At 44.6% G+C, this 22380-nt stretch overlaps 1 protein-coding gene across 2 annotated transcripts in view; it reads left to right on the forward strand.

Moving 5' to 3' along the window:
- Positions 1–4268: 4268 nt before the first annotated feature.
- NFX1 (nuclear transcription factor, X-box binding 1) overlaps positions 4269–22380 on the forward strand; it is a 78352-nt gene continuing 60240 nt past the window's right edge. For both annotated transcript variants that reach the window (XM_049772970.1, XM_049772978.1), the window contains exons 1-4: positions 4269–4347; positions 9194–10201; positions 14232–14390; positions 16065–16142. In XM_049772970.1, coding sequence (XP_049628927.1) covers positions 4323–4347; positions 9194–10201; positions 14232–14390; positions 16065–16142 — 1270 coding nt within the window. In that variant the 5' untranslated portion in view covers positions 4269–4322. The remainder of the gene's footprint in view (positions 4348–9193; positions 10202–14231; positions 14391–16064; positions 16143–22380) is intronic.

A 22380-nucleotide genomic window follows, 5' to 3' on the forward strand; every position in this document is an offset into this window, starting at 1 on the left:
CACGGGGGACCATATGGGACACCGGGATTCGAACCAACCACCTTAGGTTCTGGATCAGCTGCTTGCAAGGCAAACACCGCTGTGCTATCTCTCCGGGCCCAGCCTTCTTTTCTAAAAAGATCATCCTCAGAAGTTTCTGTGTGATTCATAAAATCATTAACATGCTCTCAAATAATTATGTTGTGGGTTTTCTACAGAACCCAGTGTTCCCAGGTTACTGTAGCATTGCATAAGAAAAACAATCATCGTTGTTCCCAGAAGCAGTACATGATGTGGGGGATATTTTCTTGCTCCAGGACCATCTGCCACTGCTCCAGGAAACTAACTTCCATGAAGCTTTAGTCTCAGGTCCAAGAGTATGGCTTTCGCCATGTCACACGAACTCCACTGGAGCTGCCATGGCACTGCTACATATAGGATTTCTGTGCTGTATACAGACTTGAAGTCAATTTCAGGTTCCTTGTGGTTAATTTTAGTGTTCGTTATAAGAAACTCTCTACATTGGCCTTTTAATAGCTTGCTTTAAAATTTTGTTGAAGCTGGGGTGGGAGCAATAACACAGCCGGTAGAGCATTTGACTTGGACACGGCCGACCCAAGGTTCAATCCCCAACATAACATATGGTCCCTCGAGCCTGCTGGAAGTGATTTCTGAATGCAGAGCCAGGAGTAACCTCTGAGTGCAGTTGAGTGTGGCCCAAAAACAAAAGTAAAATAAAAAAAATAAAATTTTATTGAAGTTAAACTTTGTTATTAACTGTGCTTTGGGGAATAAAGGGAGGTTCCTGTATGTGTGTGCGAATAGTCAGAGGTATTATGCAACCCAGAGAAGCCAATTTGAGTTTGCAAGAGTTGTTCCACAGAATTCCACAGGAGCAATGGTGTTGGGCAAGAGGGCTGGTTTTATGACCATGCAAGCTATGGCTTAATCATCAAACATGCCAAGATTTCCAAAAAATGTTGATTAAGTTGCTATTGTGGTTGGATGGGGAAGATGCTGTTCATATGGATTTATTGGGGCTGGAGAGAAAGTTCAGTGGTCTTTGCTTTGCAGACAGGAGCCCTGCTTTGATACTAGTTTGATTTTTGGCACTGTGTGGCCCCCCAGCACCTTAGGATTGGTTCTCAGCACAGACCCTAGAGTAGCAGACCTCCCCCAAACTCACCGTTCCCCCACCAGCCAAGAAACATAACACAAATGATGGACTTCCTATCAACTATGGAACTAGGCAATACAAGTAATTATCCCAAGGTGAAGGAATCAAAGACACTGTTGTGTATGTAAATATTTTGGGGGATTACTATGTTGCTCACCCTAAACTGATTAGGTGATTGTGCCCTACCCTAGGGTGTGACCTGGCATTCTGCCCCCACCCTAGGGCAGGACCTGATTCTGCTTCCACCATTGGTTGGTATCTGATCCCACCATTGGGTGGTACCTGACTCTGGAGTATAAAAACAAGGGTCTGTGGAAGTCCGGGGCTTTTTGGCTGGCTGGAACTGAATCTGAGTCTTTGGACTTCAGTTTTGTCCATCCGAATAAAGCAAATATTTCCACGAGCCTGATTGTCTGCGAGCTGTTTACCCGCCGTTTCACCTCAGAACCGTGGGCTAGACAGGGTGGCAGACGCGTGCTCCGAGCTGGAAGAAAAGGGCCTCATTCTCCATCCCACCATCAGTCAACCTCTTCAGGGGCTGACCTGCTACAAGACACCTTAGCTATAATTTAAGTCTTATTTGGGTGGAGGTTGAGCTATATTCAGCTGAACTCAAGGATTATTCAAACACCGTAACCCTGTAACTATCTCTCTGGTATTGGCTATATTTGTTTTTCTAAATTATTTTGTTTGGTTTTGGAGTCATATCCAGTGGTGCTCAGGGTTTCTTTAGGGGTTTCAGGATAGAACCTGGGTCTGCTGCATGCAAGGCAAATACCCTACCCACTATACTATCACTCCAGCCCCTTTAATTTTTTTTATTTTGGTGGGGGAGAGTTTGTGCCATACCCAGTGATATTCCTGGTGGTGTTGAGGGGACCATATTAGATGTATGGGATTGCATCTGGGTCAGCCAGGTTCAAGGCAAGCACCTTAAGCACCGTATTCACTGTACTATTATTTTTTGGTTTTTAGGCCACATCCAGTGACACTCAGGGGTTACTCCTTGCTATGAGCTCAGAAATTGCTCCTGGCTTGGGGGACCGAATGGGACACCGAAGATTGAACCCAGATCTGTCCTAGGTCAGCCGCGTGCAATGCAAACACCCTACCACTGCGCTATCACTCAGGCCCCATTTTTAATTTCTGAAAGTGGCAAGGAGAAAATCTACTAGCATCACTACTGTAAACGAGAGTGCAAACGTTTATTTTTAAAATCCGCACATTTTGGGGCTGGAACGATAACACTGTGGTAAGGCATTTGCCTTGCACATGACCAATCCAGGGCAGACCAATCCCCAGATCCCATGTGGTTCCCTGAGCCAGCAGCGATTTCTGAACGAAGAGCCAGGAGTAACCCTTGAGGACTGCCAGGTGTGACCAAAATACAAACAAACCAAAACGACAAAATAAATAAATAAATAAATAAATTTAAAATAAAAAAAAAGCACCTCTTATTATACAGCGGATAGGGTGTTTGTCTTGATCCGGGTTCTATCCTGGACCCTACATGGTCCCCAAGCCCATTCAGAGTGAGCCCTGAGCACAGAAACAGGAGTAAACCTCCAACACCCAAAGTACTCTTGTAGAAGCAGACTGATGGGAAGCAAATGGGGGTGGCGAGGCATTGGTGGAGGGAAGATAGATGAAGGGATAGGCGTTGAAACATTGTATGCCTGAAACCTTATCATGAATAATTTTGTAATTTTACTGTGACCATATTAAAAAAACTAAGCTGATATACATGGATAGATATGGAGATTATTATGCTGAGTGAAATGAGTCAGAGGGAAAGTGATAAACACAGAATAATATGACTCATTTGTGGGATATAAGAAAAACAAAAGATTGCATGGTAATAATATTCATAGACAATAGAGATAAGGTCGCGAGCTCCAGCCCAGGATAGAAAGCTTGCCTCAAAGAATGGTGAGTACAAAAAAAAAAAAAGGTGGGGTGGGGGGCGGAGAAATAGCACAGCAGCATTTGCCTTGCAAGCAGCCAATCCAGGACCTAAGATGGTTGGTTCGAATTCCGGCATCTCATATGGTCCCCCGTGCCTGCCAGGAGCTGTTTCTGAACAGATAGCCAGGAGTAACCCCTGAGCACCGTCGGGTGTGCCCCCCCCCCAAAAAAAAGAATGGTGAGTACCGTTAGAGAAGGGTCTATTATGACAATGACAGTTGGAATTGATCACTGTGGACAAGAAATAGGCGCTAAAAGGGGATAAAGTGACATGCAAGGCACCCTCCAGTAACAATAGCACAAACGAGAGAGAGAGAGAGAGAGAGAGAGAGAGAGAGAGAGAGAGAGAGAGAGAGAGAGAGAGAGAGAGAGAGAGAGAGAGAGAGAGAGAGAGAGAGAGAGAGATTGCCTGACAGGAGCCTCCACCTTCCAGAGAGAGTAGCTTCTCTCTGCAAACGGGGTTGTAGGCCCAACGTCCTTCAGACATTTTAATTTTTATTTCTTTAAAAATAAATCTTTATTTTAGCACCACAATTACAAGCATGTTTGTAGGGGAGGAGGTGGGGGGGCATTGGTGGTGGGAATGTTGCACTGGTCAAGGAGATGTTGCACTGTTTCTGACTGAACCCCAACTACAGAAATTTTATATTGGACCACTCCAGACTTTCAACTTGTTCTGCATCCACCTTATGTTGCACTATTACTGAGCCCTGGCTTGTCTTTTTATGTATCAGAGCTTTTATGTGTTCAGAAGCCCTTTAACAATCTAGAAATCTTTGCAAAAGCAGATTTCCTCCAGGGTTGCTTTTGGGGTGCTCAGAAAGGCCAAACTCGAATCTGAATGACTGGAGTTGAGGAGAGCGTAGCGTGCCAAAGCCTGCCAAAGGGGCAGGACAAAAGGGCAGAGGGCAACGAGGGCGCAGTGAAAAGGAAAGCGAAGATGACGCACATCCCATCCCGGCCACCTCCCACGATCCTCGCTCGCCCTACAACCCCAGCCTCCCTCACTGGGCCCAGCGCCCGGCGCGCGTGTTTGACGTCACGGACGCGCCGCGCACTCCTCGCCTCGGGGCGGGCGCGCCACCACCGACCGCGGCCAGGGCCGATGAGCATCTGGTGGCGGCGCCGGAAGTCCGGGGCACGTGACCCGGTGACAGCGCTGGCGGAGCCGCTGGGCTGGCAGGAGGTGCAGCGGCGCGGGATGGCGGAGGCTCCTCCAGTGGCAGGTAGTGCCGGCAGGCGCCGCGCAGCGCCCGGGGGAGTGACGCCCTCCTGAGATCGGGACTGGGTCCGTCCGGGGCGAGGCCTCGGGCGGGCGGGAATGCGCGAGGAGAGGTCGTGGCTGCTCGGGGCCGAGCGCCGCGTGTCGTGCGCCCGATCAGATCAGATCTGGGTTCCCGGGACTAGCGGGGCCCCCCGGCAGCGGGGCCCCCCACCACTCCACTCCGGGCCTCCTTTACTGAGCTTTCCTGGGAGAGGCCGCGCAGGGGCGGGTTCCCAGGCCGGCCACCCCGAACCCTGGTAGTTAGCTAGGCCCCTTGGGGGGAGAGAGACAGAAAGGGGAACCCACCCCAGGGAAGGCTTACCTGCCCCATCCTTGGCTCCTGCCCGCGCCCCGCGTATGGCTTCTGTTGCCATTTCCACTTCCATTTCCGGCGGGGCGTGCCGGCCTGCGATCTGCGTGTTCCAAACTCTTTGGCCAGCGCCCCAAATTGGAACGTCGTTGCCTCGCGGCCTCAGTGCACACGCAACGCAGGCGCGGGGGCCCCCCGAAGTTGCAATCAGCAGTCAGCGTCGATTTTTTTTCCACTCCCTACCCCCCTGCACTTTATTTTCACGTATTTTTTCTTGATTTTCGTTTGAGTGAATGCTTGTCACAAGCCCATTGCCTTGATTTTCTTTTCTTTTTTTTTTCTTTCCACCTCCATCTAGTCTTTTTTTTTTTGTTTTGTTTTATTTTTGGGCCACACCCTGCAGTGCTTAGGCGTGACTCCTGTTTCTGCGCTCAAGAATGAGTCCTCTTATTCCTGACAGTTTTGAGGACAGGGGGGAGTGACCATATGGGTTGTCTAGGATCGAACCCAGAGTCGGCCACGTTCAAGGAAAATGCTCTACCTCACTGTACTATATCGCTCTCGCCCCAGCATCCAGTCTTTTTCTGAAAAGCAGCATAGGATTTGCTTTTCTATGAGGTTTAGAAGCATAAAGGGATTTTTGAGACTTAGTTCTATTGTAACCAGCAGTTAAAGTGCCCAAGAAGAGTACCTGAGTGTGGTAGGCGCTAGATCAAATAAAATGTGTAGTTTTGTTTGCCTGACTTTTTTGAGTCTGGTCAGTTGGAAAATGAGATGCCGCACTTGGTTTACCTTAGAACTGAGGAGGTGGTGGTAGAGCTAGAGGGATAGTACAGTGGAACTGGATTCAATCTCCGCATCCCTTATGGTTCCCCACCCCACCCCACCCCAACCCCCAGCACTGACTGGAAGAATTCCTGAATGCAAAGCTGGGAGTAGCCACTGTACATCACCGATGTGGCCCCATAACTAAACAAAACAAATACAAAAGAACTGGTGAAGCGTTAAGCCATTGTAGTGGGTGGGAACGTTTTGGGGCTGGTGTTTTGGTATTCATTCTCCCATTCCTTTTCTCAGTGCCTCTCATCTGGAACGGTTGTTCTTCCCATCTTCAGGCTTGTGTCTACCTATTACTGAGTATCAGGTTGGAAGGAGTGCTGGGTGGGGCTAGCTGTGAGTCATGGTTTTGGCCCCCAGTATTGTGCTCTCCACCCTATCTATCGAGGCAAAACTCCCTAGTTCAGACCTCCCCACTTCCCTTTCCCGTGCTTTGGTCTGTTTCTGCCTTAGTTTCCATTATGTGTCTGTATTTCATCACTAATTCTCTCTCTCTCTGTCTTTCTCTTTCTCTCTCTGTCTCTCTCTGTCCCTCTGTCTCTCTGTCCCTCTGTCTCTGTCTCTCTGTCTGTCTGTCTGTCTGTCTGTCTGTCTGTCTGTCTCCCTCTCCCTCAGAGTTTAGTTCTCTTGCTTGCTCTTGTCCTTGAACTGCTGCCTAGTCCAGGGGAACTTTCTGTCATTGGGAATAGGCTCCAATGCCAGCTTTGTCTCCGGACTTTGTAGCCTGCCATTTTTTCCCAGCTCTGCTCCACCCACGTACACACAGCTCTCATACTGACATCTAGCATGCATCTCTAAGGTACTATTTGTTCTACAGCCATGCTTTGGTAACGCAGTACCTTTTTTTATTTTTTAACTATGACTTCCAGCTAGCTACTTAAATAGTACACAAAATTAGTGTTTCATATGTAGTTTTCCTAATGTGTGTGCTTCCCTCCCGCCCTTCAGATTTATTTTCTTGGGGGAGTTGTCTGTGGAGAGGCCATCAGGTAGTGTACAAGGGCTGTTTCTGGCAAGGAACCTGGATGTTGCTGCTGGCTAAACAGTGTGTTGAGCAGGGATCTCTTGTATGCAAAGCACATGCTCCCTTCTCTGGCCCTTCTTTTTTGTTTTTGTGTCTTGGACCTTACCCAGTGGTGCTGAGGAGGCTTTTCCTGACTTTGTGCTTGATAGTAGTTTCCTGTGGTGTCAGTTATTGAATTTAGGCCCAAAGTCTGCAAAGCCTGTGCTCAGTCATCTCTGAAGCCTCTGTATCAAACCATCTCTCTGGCCCTCTTTATATCTCTCCCTCTCTCTCTTTTTTTTTTTTTTGGTTTGGAGGCCATGTTTAGCAATACTCAGGTCTTACTTCTGGCTCTGTACTCAGGGGTCACTGTTGTTGGGTTGAAAGGACCATATGTGGTGTTAAGGATTAAACTGATTAGCTGCATGCAGGGCAAGCGCCTTATCCACTGCACACTCTCTCACCCCCTCTTTGTATTGTATAAAGGTTTGTTCAAGAGCATTGCTTACCAATTCATTCATAGTGAAACCCATAGTAGATGAGTAAATGCAGTGCATTTTTGCTAGGCTCTAATTGTATCAACTCCTTACTGCTCATCAGAAAGTTCCTTCTTTCTGTTCTTTGCCAGAATTTACACACATACACACACACACACACACACACACACACTGTATCAACTCCTTACTGCTCATCAGAAAGTTCCTTCTTTCTGTCCTTTGCCAGGATTTACACACACACACACACACACACACACACACACACACACACACACACACACACACACACACACACACAGTAGGGCTTGCTCTATACTCAACAATAGCAGCAGATGAATTCAGGAACCATATGTGGTGCTGGGGATCTAATTTGAGTTGGCTTCATGCAAGTACCTTACCCACTGTACTGTTTCTCTAGCCCTACCAGGACATACTTGGTAACCTTACTTTTCCCCCACTTCTCCTGCCTTACTTTTTCAAGCAGGAGAGAACTAACTACATGATACCCACTTGGTTCAGTTTTCTCACTGCACTCTTTAAGTTAGTTATGCTTCTGGGATATCTTCTGATTATTTTCTGAACAGTTCTAATCCTTTTAGTGTTTTTCTACCCCTTTTCCGGATTTTTGCCTGTGTGTAAACTTTTAGGAAAAACCCAAGATTTTACTCTGATCTTTATGATCTTATTCAATTCTTAAGTATATGTTTCTATGTACCTACTGCCCAACTGTGGTCAGTGTAGGGTAGGGTAAAAGCATGGTGTGTCGGGCTTCTGGTGGAATTGAGCATCTATTTTGGAAAACCTTTGTTGTGGCCCTGGGCAGGTAACTTACTCTGATTTCTCATCAGGAGTGGAAAAGATGAAATGACCTAATGAATGCAGAGTGCCTGAAGTAGTGCTTAGCACATGTTAACTACCTAATAAATATTAGGGTTTATTATTAAACCTGAAAGCTACAGACTGTGCTGTGCAGCCATCTGTGGTTGGATCTGTGTAATTCAGAAGATCTCTAGTACTAACAGTATTTATAAAGCACCATTTTAACCACTTACATATGTTACTAACTTGCTCTACTTTCCATAGCAACTCCTTGGTAATTGTTACTATCACCATTACATATATGAAAACTAGGATAAAGTACCATGCACCAAGACACTGAAAGTAAGGACTTAATCCTATGTCTTATTGGCCCTATGAATTCTTAGCATGTTCTACATGCTACACACAGATCTGTGTTTGTAAGTGAATCATGTCCTTTTTGCCCTTTTTGGACTGAGTTCTCCCAAAGCATCTTGGGAAAAAAACTTTGAAGGAGTGTGGACTTAATTTTTGGGACTCTGGGATGTTAGGACCATATTGTTAGAGATGTGTAGAAAATCCAAATTATCTTTTGGGAGTGGAGAGTGGGCAGGGGTTGATATACTTACTGGGCTAAATCCTGCCCTGATGGAAATTATTTAAATTTGTAAGAATGCATTGAAATAACATGATCTTTTGTAATAGATGAGGAAACTAAGGTTAAAGCATTAAATAGACATTCATAAATTAGAGGGTCAGACTTTAAGCTGATCTGCTGACTCCCAAACTTTATGTTATACAATGCTGCTGTGAAGTTTTGGGAGGCCACATGGAACCTGTTGACAATACTTCAACCCTGAACTTTTGCTAGCCTTAAACTTTTTTTTTTTTTTTTTTTTTTGGTTTTTGGGTCACACCCGGCAGTGCTCAGGGGTTACTCCTGGCTGTCTGCTCAGAAATAGCTCCTGGCAGGCACGGGAGACCATATGGGACACCGGGATTCGAACCAACCACCTTTGGTCCTGGATTGGCTGCTTGCAAGGCAAACGCTGTGCTATCTCTTCGGGCCCTAGCCTTAAACTTTTAGATAAAATAAATGCATGTTTAGGTAATGTCTAATGACCCACTTAAGGATTTTTACTTAGCTCTTAGCAATAGCTAATTGTGTGGCTGCTAGGTGTGATGATTAATCTCCCAAAAGCATCTTGAATCTGTCACCTTCACTTGAAACAGGTCTCACTAAGAATCCCTGTTTTATACAAAGTTTATATAATAATAATTTTAGCTAAGGCTTAGTCTTCAGGGCAGCATGGGTAAAGATTACATTTTTCTATCCACTGGCAAGTTTACTTTTATGTTCTAGGTACGTTTAAATTCAATACGGATGCTGCTGAGTTCATTCCCCAGGAGAAAAAAAATTCTGGTCTGCATCGTGGGACCCAAAGAAGACTAGATTCTCATAAGATTGTGAGAAGAAATCTCACCTCTCCACCGCCTTGCCACCTTTCCAGGCAGGGTCCTTATGATGAGGTCAACACTGTTCATCAGCACACTTACCACCCTTCGGGCAGCAAACCCAAGAATCAACAGCCTTCTTTCCATTCCACTGCTGCTGGTAAATCACTCAAGAGCCATGCTCTTCAGAATCAGCAATGGCAGAAATTGAGGAGTGAAAAACAGCATATCAGAGTCAAGAGAATACAGAGTCTCTCTGACCAGACCTCAGATACAGCCACCTTAGAAAGTGGATCCAGGTCAGAGAGTGGGACAAATCCTAGAGAGCAGAGCCCTTCTGAGGGTGAGAAAGAAATTGTTAGTGCAGACCCGAGGGGAGCAAAGCCCAAAAAAGCTACTCCATTTGTATACAGCTATGGTCGAGGAACAAAAGTCAAGGGGAAACTCAAAGGTGAATGGGGTAACAGAATGCCTCTAAAACCCGAGGATATTGGACCTGAAAATAATAAATCAGTGGGGGCTATCCACCCCGATTCCTCAGATACCCCTTTTAGAAAAGGAGTACTGGATGGGTATGCCGCAAGACGCAATGAGCAAAGAAGATACCCACAGAAAAGGCCTCCCTGGGAAGTAGAGGGAGCCAGGCCACGGCCAGGCAGGAATCCACCAAAACAGGAGAACCAACGGCATGCAAGTGCTGGCCCCCGAAACAGCATGACCCCCATTCCAAAGTATAATCTCAGCGAAAGACCAGCAAAATCTGCTTGTGACAGTGGGAACTTAGCTGTCATCAACAAGCCTTCCAGAAGGGTTGACCCAGAAAAATGTGCTGGAAGGAGGCAGAATCCTCCAGCAGTATCTCCTTTCCTCCGAGGCAAGCAGAATCATGTGTTGAAGAATGTGGAGACACACACTGGTGAGTCTAATCAGTTGAGTGAGGGAGATTGTGGTTTTGTTTTTTGTTTTTTGTTTTTTTTTTAGTTTTTTATTTCATATTTAGAGAAAATCAAATAGTCGGGCACTTTTATTTTTTTGGAACTTGATTGATTGATTGATTGATTTGGGAGTCACACCCAGCAGCTCTTAGGGGTTACTCTTGGCTCTGCATTCAGAAATTGCTCCAGCAGGCTGCGGGACTATATAGGATGCCAGGCAGGTTGGCCACATACAAGGCAAATGCCCTACTTCTGTGCTATCTCTCCGGCCCCAGTCATGCACTCTAGATAACTAAAATATATTAGGACTAGAGTGATGGGTCGATGAGACAATACAGTAGGTGAGGCACTTGCCTTGAAAGTGGCTTACCCAGTTTCAGTCCCTGGCACTGTATATGGTCTCCTGAGTCATATGGTCTATTAAGGAATAAACCTTGAGCACTGTAGCTCAAAAAAAAACCCATAGAGTAAATGTCAGTCGTTGCTCAGTCATCTACCTCGGCTTTGTCTTGTAAGCAAGGACAAATAAGGAATTTTATACAGGTTTGTTTTGTTTTCCTTTTGTTGGATATTTTCTTATTTTTTAAATTTTTTTTATTTTTGGGGCCACACCTGGTGACACTCAGGGATTACTTATGGTTATGCGTTCAGAAATCGCTCCTGACTCTGGGGACCATTTGGGACATTAAGGGATTGAACCGAGGTCCTTCCTGGGTCAGCCGCGTGCAAGGCAAATGCCTACCACTGTGCCATCGCTCTGGCCCGAGATATTTTCTTTTCTGTGTGTGTGGTTCTGAGGTTTAAACTCAGGGTCTCATACATATAAAGGAAGTACTCTGCCGGCTTACCTGCAGCAGTTCTTTTTTTTTTTTTTTTTTTTTTTTTGGTTTTTGGGCCACACCTGGCAGTGCTCAGGGGTTACTCCTGGCTGTCTGCTCAGAAATAGCTCCTGGCAGGCACGGGGGACCCTATGGGACACCGGGATTCGAACCAACCACCTTTGGTCCTGGATCGGCTGCTTGCAAGGCAAACTCCGCTGTGCTATCTCTCCGGGTCCACCTGCAGCAGTTCTTAAGTGATTTACCATCTCCAGTTTATTTTTTGTTTTGGGGTCATACCCTGCAGTTCTCAGGGATTACTCCTGGCTCTGTGCTCAGAAATGACTCTTGGCAGGTTCGGGGTACCATATGGGATGCCAGGAATCAAACCCGGGTTCGTCCGGGGTTTGCATGCAAGGCAAAAGTCCTTCTGCTATGCTATTTCTCCGGCCACAATCTCCAGTTTCTTTGATCATTTCTTCCACGAGCATTTGTTTGCCCCTTTTGGGGGTGTGGGGATTGGGGAGCATATCAGACTGTGCTTAGGGCTTATTCCTTATATATATATGCTCAAGGGTTACTCCAAAGGATGCTTAGAGAACCACATGTGATCCAGAGATCAAATCTAGGTTAGCCACTTTCCTTACCCACTATACTATCTCTCTGGCCCACTCCTCTACCATTAATATACATGTTGGGCCCGGAGAGATAGCACAGCGGCGTTTGCCTTGCAAGCAGCCAATTCAGGACCAAAGGTGGTTGGTTCGAATCCCAGTGTCCCATATGGTCCCCCGTGCCTGCCAGGAGCTATTTCTGAGCAGACAGCCAGGAGTAACCCCTGAGCACCTCCGGGTGTGGCCCAAAAACCAAAAAAAAAGAAAAAAAAAAAACATACATGTCACTTAATCCTGGTTACTGGTTCTTATCACCTACAAACTTACTTTTTACTCAGATTTATTGAATAAATAATATGGGCTAAGCACTTCTTTGTGGAGGTTGGATCACACCCTGCAGTGCTCAAGGTGCTTTCCCTGGCTCTGTTGTCTAGAGTAACACCTTGGAGCTGAAGCCATAACAAAGCGGGTAGGGTTCTTGTCTTGCACGCTGCCAATCTGCCAATCCCTAGTATTCCGTATGGTTCCCTGAGACCGCCAAGAGTGATTCCTGAGGACAGAGTCAGGAGTAACCCCTGAGTACCACCAGGTGTGGCCCAAAAACCAAATAAAGGAAAGTAACACCTGGAGATGCTCAGAGAGGACCATACATGGTATGCGGAGCAAGCACCTTACCTCCTGTACTCTTTCTACTGGGAATATAATACTGATGAAATTTATTCTCTGGAGTGGGGAAGATGAAAATATTCAAACATGTAATATACCAGAATGAGATTAAGAGCTTAAAATGAAATGTAAAGTAAGTTTAAAAAAATAGCTCGCAGGGGCAGTGATTTAGATAGGTCTTTTCAAAATGCAGAAATGTGGCATATGGCTCACCAGAGGGAGGACAAGTTTAGATCAGAATGGGAGGAGCATTGTAAACAGTGTTGGTGGGCTAGGAAGATGCTTAGGGAAATTGAAGGGGCTGAAAAAGATGTTGAAGGGATTGAATTATGTGATTATGTAGAGTTGGTTCTTAGTAAAAGCTACAGGGAGGTTTTGAGAAAAATAATCAGCATCTTATTACTGAAATTCTAAAACCTCGATGGTGAACCTATGGGACGCGCACGCGAAGGCCTTGCAGCTGGCACAGAGGAAGGTCCAAAATTAAGATATGCAATGCGGCGGGAGGCGAGTGTGCTGGTGTCTGCTTTGCAGCTCACCTGCCAACAGGGTTGGACAGGCCATTGGGAGGACTGGGCGTTGTGCGGCAGTTTGGGCACTCTGGCTCCAAAAGGTTAGCCATCACTGTAAAACATCACTAAGGCTGTGTGGAGAACAGGCTAAGGAAATAAGAGGGCAAGTTAGGAAGGTAGGGTATTAATTCCAGTGGAAAATGGAGACTTAGACTAAAGTAGTAGTGGAAGCAATATGAATTAAAATTTAGTTTGGTATATTCATGTCGCAAACTTCGTTTTTAATATGATATAATCCAAAGCGACTTTGGATATAATTGGAAAGTAAAATTGACAGGATTTGCTTTTTGGATGCAAGAGAATGAAATAAAGCCATGGATTTTGTGCCTGAGCAGTGCAGAGGAAATAATTGCCCTGTACTCACCAGGTAAATACTGGGAGAGAAAGTGTTTTAAGAACAGTCCCCGGGTCCCGGAGAGATAGCTCAGCGGAGTTTGCCTTGCAAGCAGCCGATCCAGGACCAAAGGTGGTTGGTTCGAATCCCGGTGTCCCATATGGTCCCCCGTGCCTGCCAGGAGCTATTTCTGAGCAGACAGCCAGGAGAAACCCCTGAGCACCGCCGGGTGTGGCCCAAAAACCAAAAACCAAAAAAAAAAAAAAAGAACAGTCCCCATGTCTCCTTTCACCCTAGATCACCTTCATTGTCTTTTTTTTTTTTTTTTTTTTTTGCACCTTATAAATCTTTTTATCCTTATAAGTCATTTGGTATAATCCTATCCCTGAGTTAGTGCTTCATTCTACCTTTTAAAGTTCATCTGGATAGCAGAAAGATATTCCAGTAAATCTTGTACTAGTCCAAATTTGGTGCTGCTGTAAGTATTGACCTTGGGCAATCAGAGAGAGCATAGAGGTTAAGGCATTCTTCTGGCTCAGTTCCTGGCACCAGGAGGAGAGGTTCACACCTAGTGATTTTAGGGCTTACTCCTGGTTCTGCTAGGAATCACTCCTGACAGTGCTAGGGAGACCATATGTGGTGCTGGGGATCGAACCAGGTATTATCTGTACTGAACCAGGTATTATCTGTACTATCTCTGTGGTCCCTATGTGTTTGGATTCTTGAAATACCTTGCTTAGGGGCCGGCGAGGTGGCGCTAGAGGTAAGGTGTCTGCCTTGCAAGCGCTAGTCAAGGAAAGGACCATGGTTCGATCCCCCACCCAGAGTCCCATATGGTTCGCCCTAATCCAGGGTCAATTTCTGAGCAGTAGCCAGGAGTAACCCCTGAGCATTAAACGGGTGTGGCCTGAAAAACCAAAAAAAAAAAAAAAAATAAATAAATAAAAATACCTTGCTTAAAGAAGTATTTTCTGGGCATGAGTTGATCTGTTTTGTGTTTTGAATAGGTTCTCTAATTGAGCAGCTGACAACAGAAAAGTACGAGTGCATGGTATGCTGTGAATTGGTTCGTGTCACAGCCCCTGTATGGAGTTGTCAGAGCTGCTACCATGTGTTCCACTTGACCTGTATACAGAAATGGGCCAGGTCTCCAGCATCTCAAGCAGGTTAGTCACTTCTCTTTTCTGTGAGTTTAATGTATGTAGTTTGGTATATTCCTGTCGCAAACTCTGTTTTTAAAAATACTGTTTATAGGGCTGGAGCGATAGCACAGCAATAGGCCTATTGCTTTGCAAGCAGCTAACCCGGGACCAACCCAGGTTCGATTCCTAGCATCCCATATGGTCCCCTGAGCCTGCTAGGAGCGATTTCTGAGCACAGAGCTAAGAGTGACCCCTGAGCGCTGCTGGGTGTGCCCCGCCCCCCAATACTACTTATGAAGCTAGGATACAATGCTTCATGGCTAGCCACACCTACCTTGGGAGCATGAGACCTTACATTTGATCCCTGGTTCCATTGTGTATGCCAGGTACAGTCCTAGAAGCTTGTACTCTCTGGGCCTAGCAATTCTCCTGACTGAGATCCCAGTACTTCAAGGAATTTTAGCTGTGTGTGTATAAGAAATGCATTAAAGGGTGTGACTCAAAAACTAAAAAAAAAAAATTAGCATTCTTTTTTTTTTGGTTTTTGGTTTTTGGGCCACACCCGGCGTTGCTCAGGGGTTACTCCTGGCTGTCTGCTCAGAAATAGCTCCTGGCAGGCACGGGGGACCATATGGGACACCGGGATTCGAAACAACCACCTTTGGTCCAGGATCGGCTGCTTGTGAGGCAAACGCCTCTGTGCTATCTCTCTGGGCCCAAAAATTAGTATTCTTGGGACAAAGAGACAGCTTAACAAACTAAGCATATGCTTGTATGTGGGAGACCAAGATTTAAATCCTTACTACCTCCTTGTTTTCCAACCACCTCTGGGAGCAAACTCCCAAGCTGGGAAAAACTTCAGGTTTAGCCCAAATCCTGCTCACTCCTAAAAATGTAAAGAATAGAGTATTTTCACCATTATGTGAAATGTTGTTTTTTTTTTGTAATGTCATACAGGTGCTGGATAATACTCGTGTGGTAATCAAATCATAGTGTACAGATATATTAAAATATTTTATTTTTTTGTTTGTTTTATGGTGGGTATATTTTTGGGTACCACACCTAGTGATGCTGAGGGATTATTCTTGACTCTGTACTCAGAAATTATTCCTGGCAGGTTCAGGGGACCATATCGGATGCCAGGGATTGAGCCTGAGTTGGCTCTGTGCAAGGCAAACACCCTACCCACTGTGCTATCTCTCTGGTCCTGAAGCATGTTTAAATTTATCAGTGTGATATGTCAGTTATATCCCATTTTTTTCAGTAATGGACAAAATGGATACCAATTTAATTCATTGTGTCCAGGGTCCTTGCATGTCTAAATTCAATGTTTAGAGCACTGTACATTTGTTTTGTAGATATCTGCTATCCTTCCCATGGGAATTACTACTATTAGTTCAATATTATGACTTCTTTTTTTTTTTTTTTTTTTTTTTTTTTTTTTTTGGTTTTTGGGCCACACCCGGTAACGCTCAGGGGTTACTCCTGGCTATGTGCTCAGAAGTTGCTCCTGGCTTGGGGGACCATATGGGACACCAGGGGATCGAACCATGGTCCGTCCAAGGCTAGCGCAGGCAAGGCAGGCACCTTACCTTTAGCGCCACCGCCCGGCCCCAATATTATGACTTCTTATAAATTTTTTAATTACATGTGCTTTTGAAAGGAAATTAATTTGGTTTTCTCCCATTTTCTTGACAGATGGCCAGAGTGGTTGGCGGTGCCCTGCATGTCAGAATGTTTCTGCACATGTTCCTAATACCTACACTTGTTTCTGTGGTGAGTACTTTGCACATACTAGGGTCTCTTCTACTTCATGCCTTGTCCCTTAGTTTCAGCATAGGAGAGGAGATCTGATGGGCATATTTTCCAAGTTATAATATTCCAAAATACTGTTCATATGGTCCACCACACAGCCAGCATCACGGGCCTTTGTTCTTTCAGCGGACTATTATAAAGATTGTTTTCGGGGCCGGAGAGATAGCATGGAGGTAAGGCATTTGCCTTTCATGCAGAAGGTCGGTGGTTTGAATCCCAGCATCCCATATGGTCCCCTGAGCGTGCCAGGAGTGATTTCTGAGCATAGAGCCAGGAGTAACCCCTGAGCACTGCTGAAAACCAAAAACCAAAAAAAAAAAATATTTTTTTCATCATAATCTGCCAGTTTATGCTACTTCCAAGTTGTACTGCTGGTGTCTTGGCCTCGCTGCCAACCTGAACTGATTTGATGGCAGAGGTGGTTATTGACATGGGCTCCTTCTCCTTCCCTCCTATTGCAGCTCTTTAACATTCCAGGGATGGGAGTGGCATGTGAACAGTAATGTTGGAAGTATTTTATTTTAATCCATTGGTCTTATTTTTTTGTTTTTTGGTTTTTGGAACAAACTCAGTGACACTCAATGATTACTCCTATCTCTGTGCTCAGAATTGCTCCTGGCAGGGTCGAGGGACCATATGGGATGCCAGGGATCAAATCCAGGTCCAACCCAGGTTGGCTGCATGCAAGGCAAAAGCCTTACCACTGTGCTTGGTCTTTTTTTAATATGGGAGATTATCCATAAATCAGCACTATAAACTAATTCTGTGTCTTTTACTTGTTCTCTTATGAATACTCATGTTTTATTCATAGCCTAGTTCTTCTATATGTTGGGAAGAAATTGATGTGATCCAAATGTTTATTCCTGCTGTTAGGTTATTTCCAACATATCATTTTATTCTCCTTTTTTTTTTTTTTTTGGTCAGGAGTCAGGGGAATACCTGGCAATGTTCAGGTTTTACTACTAACTGCAATCACGGATCACTCCTAGCAATCTCAGGAGACCATATGAGGTGCTGGGAAACCTCACAAATCAGGTCAACCAGATTCATCTTTCCATATGATCCAGATCCTTCACTCTTTTGTTTGTTTGTTTTTGGGCCATACCCAGCCATGCTCAGGGGTTACTCCTAGCTCTGCTCTCAGAAATTACTCCTAGCGGGATCATGGGCCATATGAGATATCAGGAATCAAACCTGGTCAGTTGTGTGTAAGGCATACACCCTACCCACTGTGCTATCGTTCTGTTCCCGTCTCTGGCCTATTTTCCCTTCCATTTATTTATTTTTGGTGGGGTGAGGAAGACGGACACTTCTTTTTTTAATTTTTTTTTTTTTTTGGTTTTTGGGCTACACCCGGCAGTGCTCAGGAGTTACTCCTGGCTATCTGCTCAGAAATAGCTCCTGGCAGGCACGGGGGACCATATGGGACACCGGGTTTCAAACCAACCACCTTTGGTCCTGGATCGGCTGCTTGCAAGGCAAACACCGCTGTGCTATCTCTCCGGGCCCTAATTTTTTAATTTTTAATGTTTGATTACAAACATGTTTGTAGTTGAGTTTCAGTCATAAAAAGAACACCCCTTTCATCAGTGCAACCTTGCCACCACCAATGACCCCCATCTCTCTCCTGCCCATCTCCTGCCTGTATTTGAGACAAGCATTCTACTTCTCTCACTAGTTAACACTGTTGTGATAGTTGTTAGTATAATTATTTCTCTTGCTGTACTCACCACTCTTTGTGCTGAGCTTCATATTATGAGCTGGTCCTTCCAGCCCTCATCTCTTGTCTGGGTATTATTACAATAATGTCTTTTATTTTTCTTAAAACCTGTGGATGAGGGGCCGGGAAGGTGGCGCTAGAGGTAAGGTGTCTGCCTTGCAAGCGCTAGCGTAGGACAGACCGCGGTTCGATCCCCTGGCGTCCCATATGGTCCACCCAAGCCAGGGGTGATTTCTGAGTGCATAGCCAGGAGTAAGCCCTGAGCGTCAAACAGGTGTGGTCCAAAAACAACAACAACAAAAAAAAACCTGTAGATGAGTGAGACTATTCTATGTCTATCTCTCTTCCTCAGACTTATTTTACACAGCATAATAGTTTCCAGGGACAGATACTTCTGGTGGTGCTTAGGGCTTCCTCCTGGCTCTGTGCTTAGGGATTACTTTTGGTAGTACACAGGGGAATGTATGGGGTGCTGCCAGGCATCAAACCTAAGTCCTGAAGGACTTTTCCCATTGCCTGATTGTTTGTTTCCCAACCTCTTCTGTTGTATGGAGTTGTTATGCATCTAATCTTCCAGCTCACTAATTCTGTCTTCTGCCGCTGTTATTGTTAGAGAGGCTTTCCAGTGAGCTACCAATTTTTGCCTAACAATTTTTTTTCAGTCATATATTTCAGTTTGAAGTTTTCTCAGACGAACAGGCAATGGGAAAAGTCCTCAAAGAATGAAAATAGAAGTCTTTGATAAACTCAACAGAAATAATATAAGACAGTCAAGGATATCATTACAGAGAAACTCCCAGAGCTAAAGAGTGCATTCACAGCTTACATGATCGAAGAGTACCAGCCAAAAGAGATCCAAAGAAAAGCAACCCAAGACATATCTTAGTTACAATGATAAACCTCATAGACATACTGAAAGCAGCAAGATAAAAAAGGGACTTTACATTCAAAGGACTATACCTAAGACTTAATAGCAGATTTGTCACAAGAAATCCTCAAGGCCTGAAGGCAGTGATGAGATATAGTGGCAAAACTCAATGAAATTAATGCCTCATCAAGACTACTTCACCGAGCCAGACTTACATTCAAGTTTGAAGGAAGGATACACAGCTTCATGGATAGGATTAACAACAGCTCAGAAGCTTTACAGACTTAAAACCAGCCTTAAAGGTTGAACCAAAAAGTCTACTTTAAGACAAGACAGACCAGCAGACACACCAGTCTCCTACTAAAAGACGATACTAGGGGCCGGAGCAATAGCACAGCGGTAAGGCAATTTACCTTGCACATGGCCAACACAGGACAGACCCCAGTTCAAATCCTGGCATCCCATATGGTCTCTTGAGCCTGCCAGGAGCAGCTTCTGAGCGCAAAACCAGGAGTAACTTCTGAGCACTGCTGGGTGTGACCCCCCCCCCAAAATAAATAAAAAATAAAAGATGACACTAGAGGGGCTGGAGCAATAGCACGAGGGCATTAGCCTTGCACAGGCTGACCCAGGGCAGATCGTGGTTCGATCCCCGGTATCCCATATGGTTCTCCCAAGCCAGAAGCGATTTCTGAGCATATAGCCAGGGGTAACCCCTGAGCATTACCAGGTATGGCCCCCCAAAACAACAACAACAACAACAAACAAAAGAATATACTAGTTCTGGGGCTGGAGAGATAACATGGAGGTAGGATGTTTGCTTTGCAAGCAGGATGGTGGTTTGAATCCTGGCATCTCATATGGTACCCTGAGCCTGCCAGGAATGATTTCTGAGCATAGAGCCAGGAGTGACCCCTGAGTGCTGCTAGGTGTGACACATATACACACACAAAAAGAATATACTAATTCTGAAAAGAGAAATGGAAGATACTGGTCTAGTAGTTATATAGGGCTTTCCAGAAAACTGGATACACATTTTTCTCCAATGCACATGGGTCATTTTCCATAATAGACCATATGCTAGCCCATAAAATATTACTCCATAAAATAGAGAGGATGGAAATGGAACGAACTACTTTCTCAGATTATAATGCACTAAAATTAGAAGTGAATAGCAAGAGAACACAGGGGAAAAAAATTAACTCCTGGAAACTGAACAGCTCACTACTGAACAACCAGTGCGTCAGAGATAAAATCAAAGAGGAAATCAGAAGATACCTGGAAAAAAAATGAGAATAAAGGAGCCAGAGCTGTGACGCTAGAGGTAAGGTGTCTGCCTTGCCCGTGCTAGCCTAGGACAGACTGCAGTTTGATCCTCCGGTGTCCCATATGGTTCCCAAGCCAGGAGCGATTTCTGAGTGCATAGCCAGGAGTAACCTCTGAGCGTCAAACAGGTGTGGCCCCCCCAAAAACAAAACAAAACAAAACAAAAAAAATGAGAATGAAGACACAGTTATCAGAATTCGTGGGACACAGCTAAAGTGGTACTAAGGAAAATTTACAGGAAGGAAGAAGGGGCCTACATAAGTAACTTAACGGCACAGCTTATAAAATTGAAAAGTGATCAACAAAATAATCCCAAAATAGGCAGACAGAAGGAAATAAAGCTTAGAGCAGAAATTATGAATTAGAAATCCAAAAAAATCTAAAGGATCAATGAAAGCAAGAGTTGGTTCTTGAAAAATAAACAAGATTGATAGCCACTAGCAAAATTCACAAAGGAAAAGAAACCAAATTCAAATGAAAAGGTGGAGATTACTACATATATTATTGAAATTCAAAAGGTAATCAGAAACTACTTTGAGAAACACTGCCGCAAAACAAGAGAATCTGGATAAAATAGATAAATTCTTGGATTCTTATTACTTCCCTATTTTGAACCAAGATGATCTAGTGTATTTGAACAGATCCATAATGATTGAGGAAATTAAAATGATAATCAAAAAGTCTTCTCAAAAACAAAAGCCCATGCCAGGTGGATTCACTAACAAATTACAGCCTTCCAAGAGACTTTTAAGTCTTACAGGAAATTGAGGAAACAGAAACACTCCCAATAGTTTTTATGAAGCCAACATCACCCTGATACAAAAAGGAGACAGAAACAAGAACTATATACCAATATCCCTGATGAACACAGATGCAAAGATCCTCAACAAAATCTTAGTAGATAGGATCCAACACCTCATCAAGAGGGTCCTATGGGCCGGAGAGATAGCACTGCGGTAGGGCATTTGCTTGCAAGCGGCCAACCCAGGACCAAAGATGGTTCGAATCCCTGTATTTCATATGGTCCCCTGAGACTGCCAGGAGTGATTTCTGAGCAGATAGCCAGGAGTAACCCCTGCGTGCTGCCGGGTATGGCCCAAAAACAACAACAACAACAAAAGAGGGTCATACACCAAAACCAGGTAGGATTCATTTGGGAATGCAAGATGGTTTGACATATATAAGTCATCAACTTTTATTTTTTTTTTTTTTTTTTGGTTTTTGGGCCACACCCAGTGATGCTCAGGGGTTACTCCTGGCTATGAGCTCAGAAGTCGCTCCTGGCTTGGGGGACCATATGGGACACCAGGGAATCGAACCGCAGTCCGTCCTAGGCTAGTGCAGGCAAGGCAGGCACCTTACCTCTAGCACCACCGCCGGCCCCATAAGTCATCAACTTAATACACCACATCATCTAAAGGAACAATGAAAACCACATTATCAGGGGCTGGAGAAATAGTACAGTGGTAGGGCATTTGCCTTGCATGTGGCCAAACCGGAACAGAACCAGTTCAACTCCTGGCATCCCATATGGTCCCACAAGCCTGCCAGGACGATTTCTGAGCCAGGAGTAACCCCTGAGCACCACCGGGTGTGGCCCAAAACCAATCAACAAATAAACTGCTTTTAAAAAACAACCACATGATCATATCAATAGATGCAGAGAAAGCATTTGGTAAGGTCCAATGCCCATTCATAATAAAAACAACAAGCTGGGAATGGAAGGAACTTTTCTCAATATAGTCAAGGCTATCTGCCACAAGCCAGTGGCAAATATTATTCTCACTGGGGGTAAACTTTCCTCTGAAATCTGGTACAAGATAAGGCTGCCTCTTCTCACCACTCCTATTCAACATAGTATTGGAAGTTCTGCCATAGCAATTAGGCAAGAAAAAGATATCAAGGGCATCCAGGTAGGAAAGGAAGAAGTCAAGCTCTCATCATGTTTGCTGATGACATGATACTATATTTAGAAAATCCTAAAGACTACCCAAAAGCTCCTAGAAATAATAGATTCCTATAGCAAAGTGGGTGATGACAAAATAACATGCAAAAATCAATGGCCTTAATACACAAATAATGATAAAGAAAAATAAACAATTTCATTCACAGTAGCACACAGAAATTCAAGTACTTTGGAGTCAACTAAAGTGGTGAAGGTCCTATGCAAAGAAAACTACAAAACACTGTTCAAGAAAAAAAAGAGGACACAAGGAAATGAAAACATATACCCTATTCATGGATTGGGAGGATTAACATAATTAAAATGGTAATACTCCCCAAAG

This window comes from Suncus etruscus, chromosome 1 (assembly GCF_024139225.1).
Source record: "Suncus etruscus isolate mSunEtr1 chromosome 1, mSunEtr1.pri.cur, whole genome shotgun sequence".
Lineage (NCBI taxonomy): Eukaryota > Metazoa > Chordata > Mammalia > Eulipotyphla > Soricidae > Suncus > Suncus etruscus.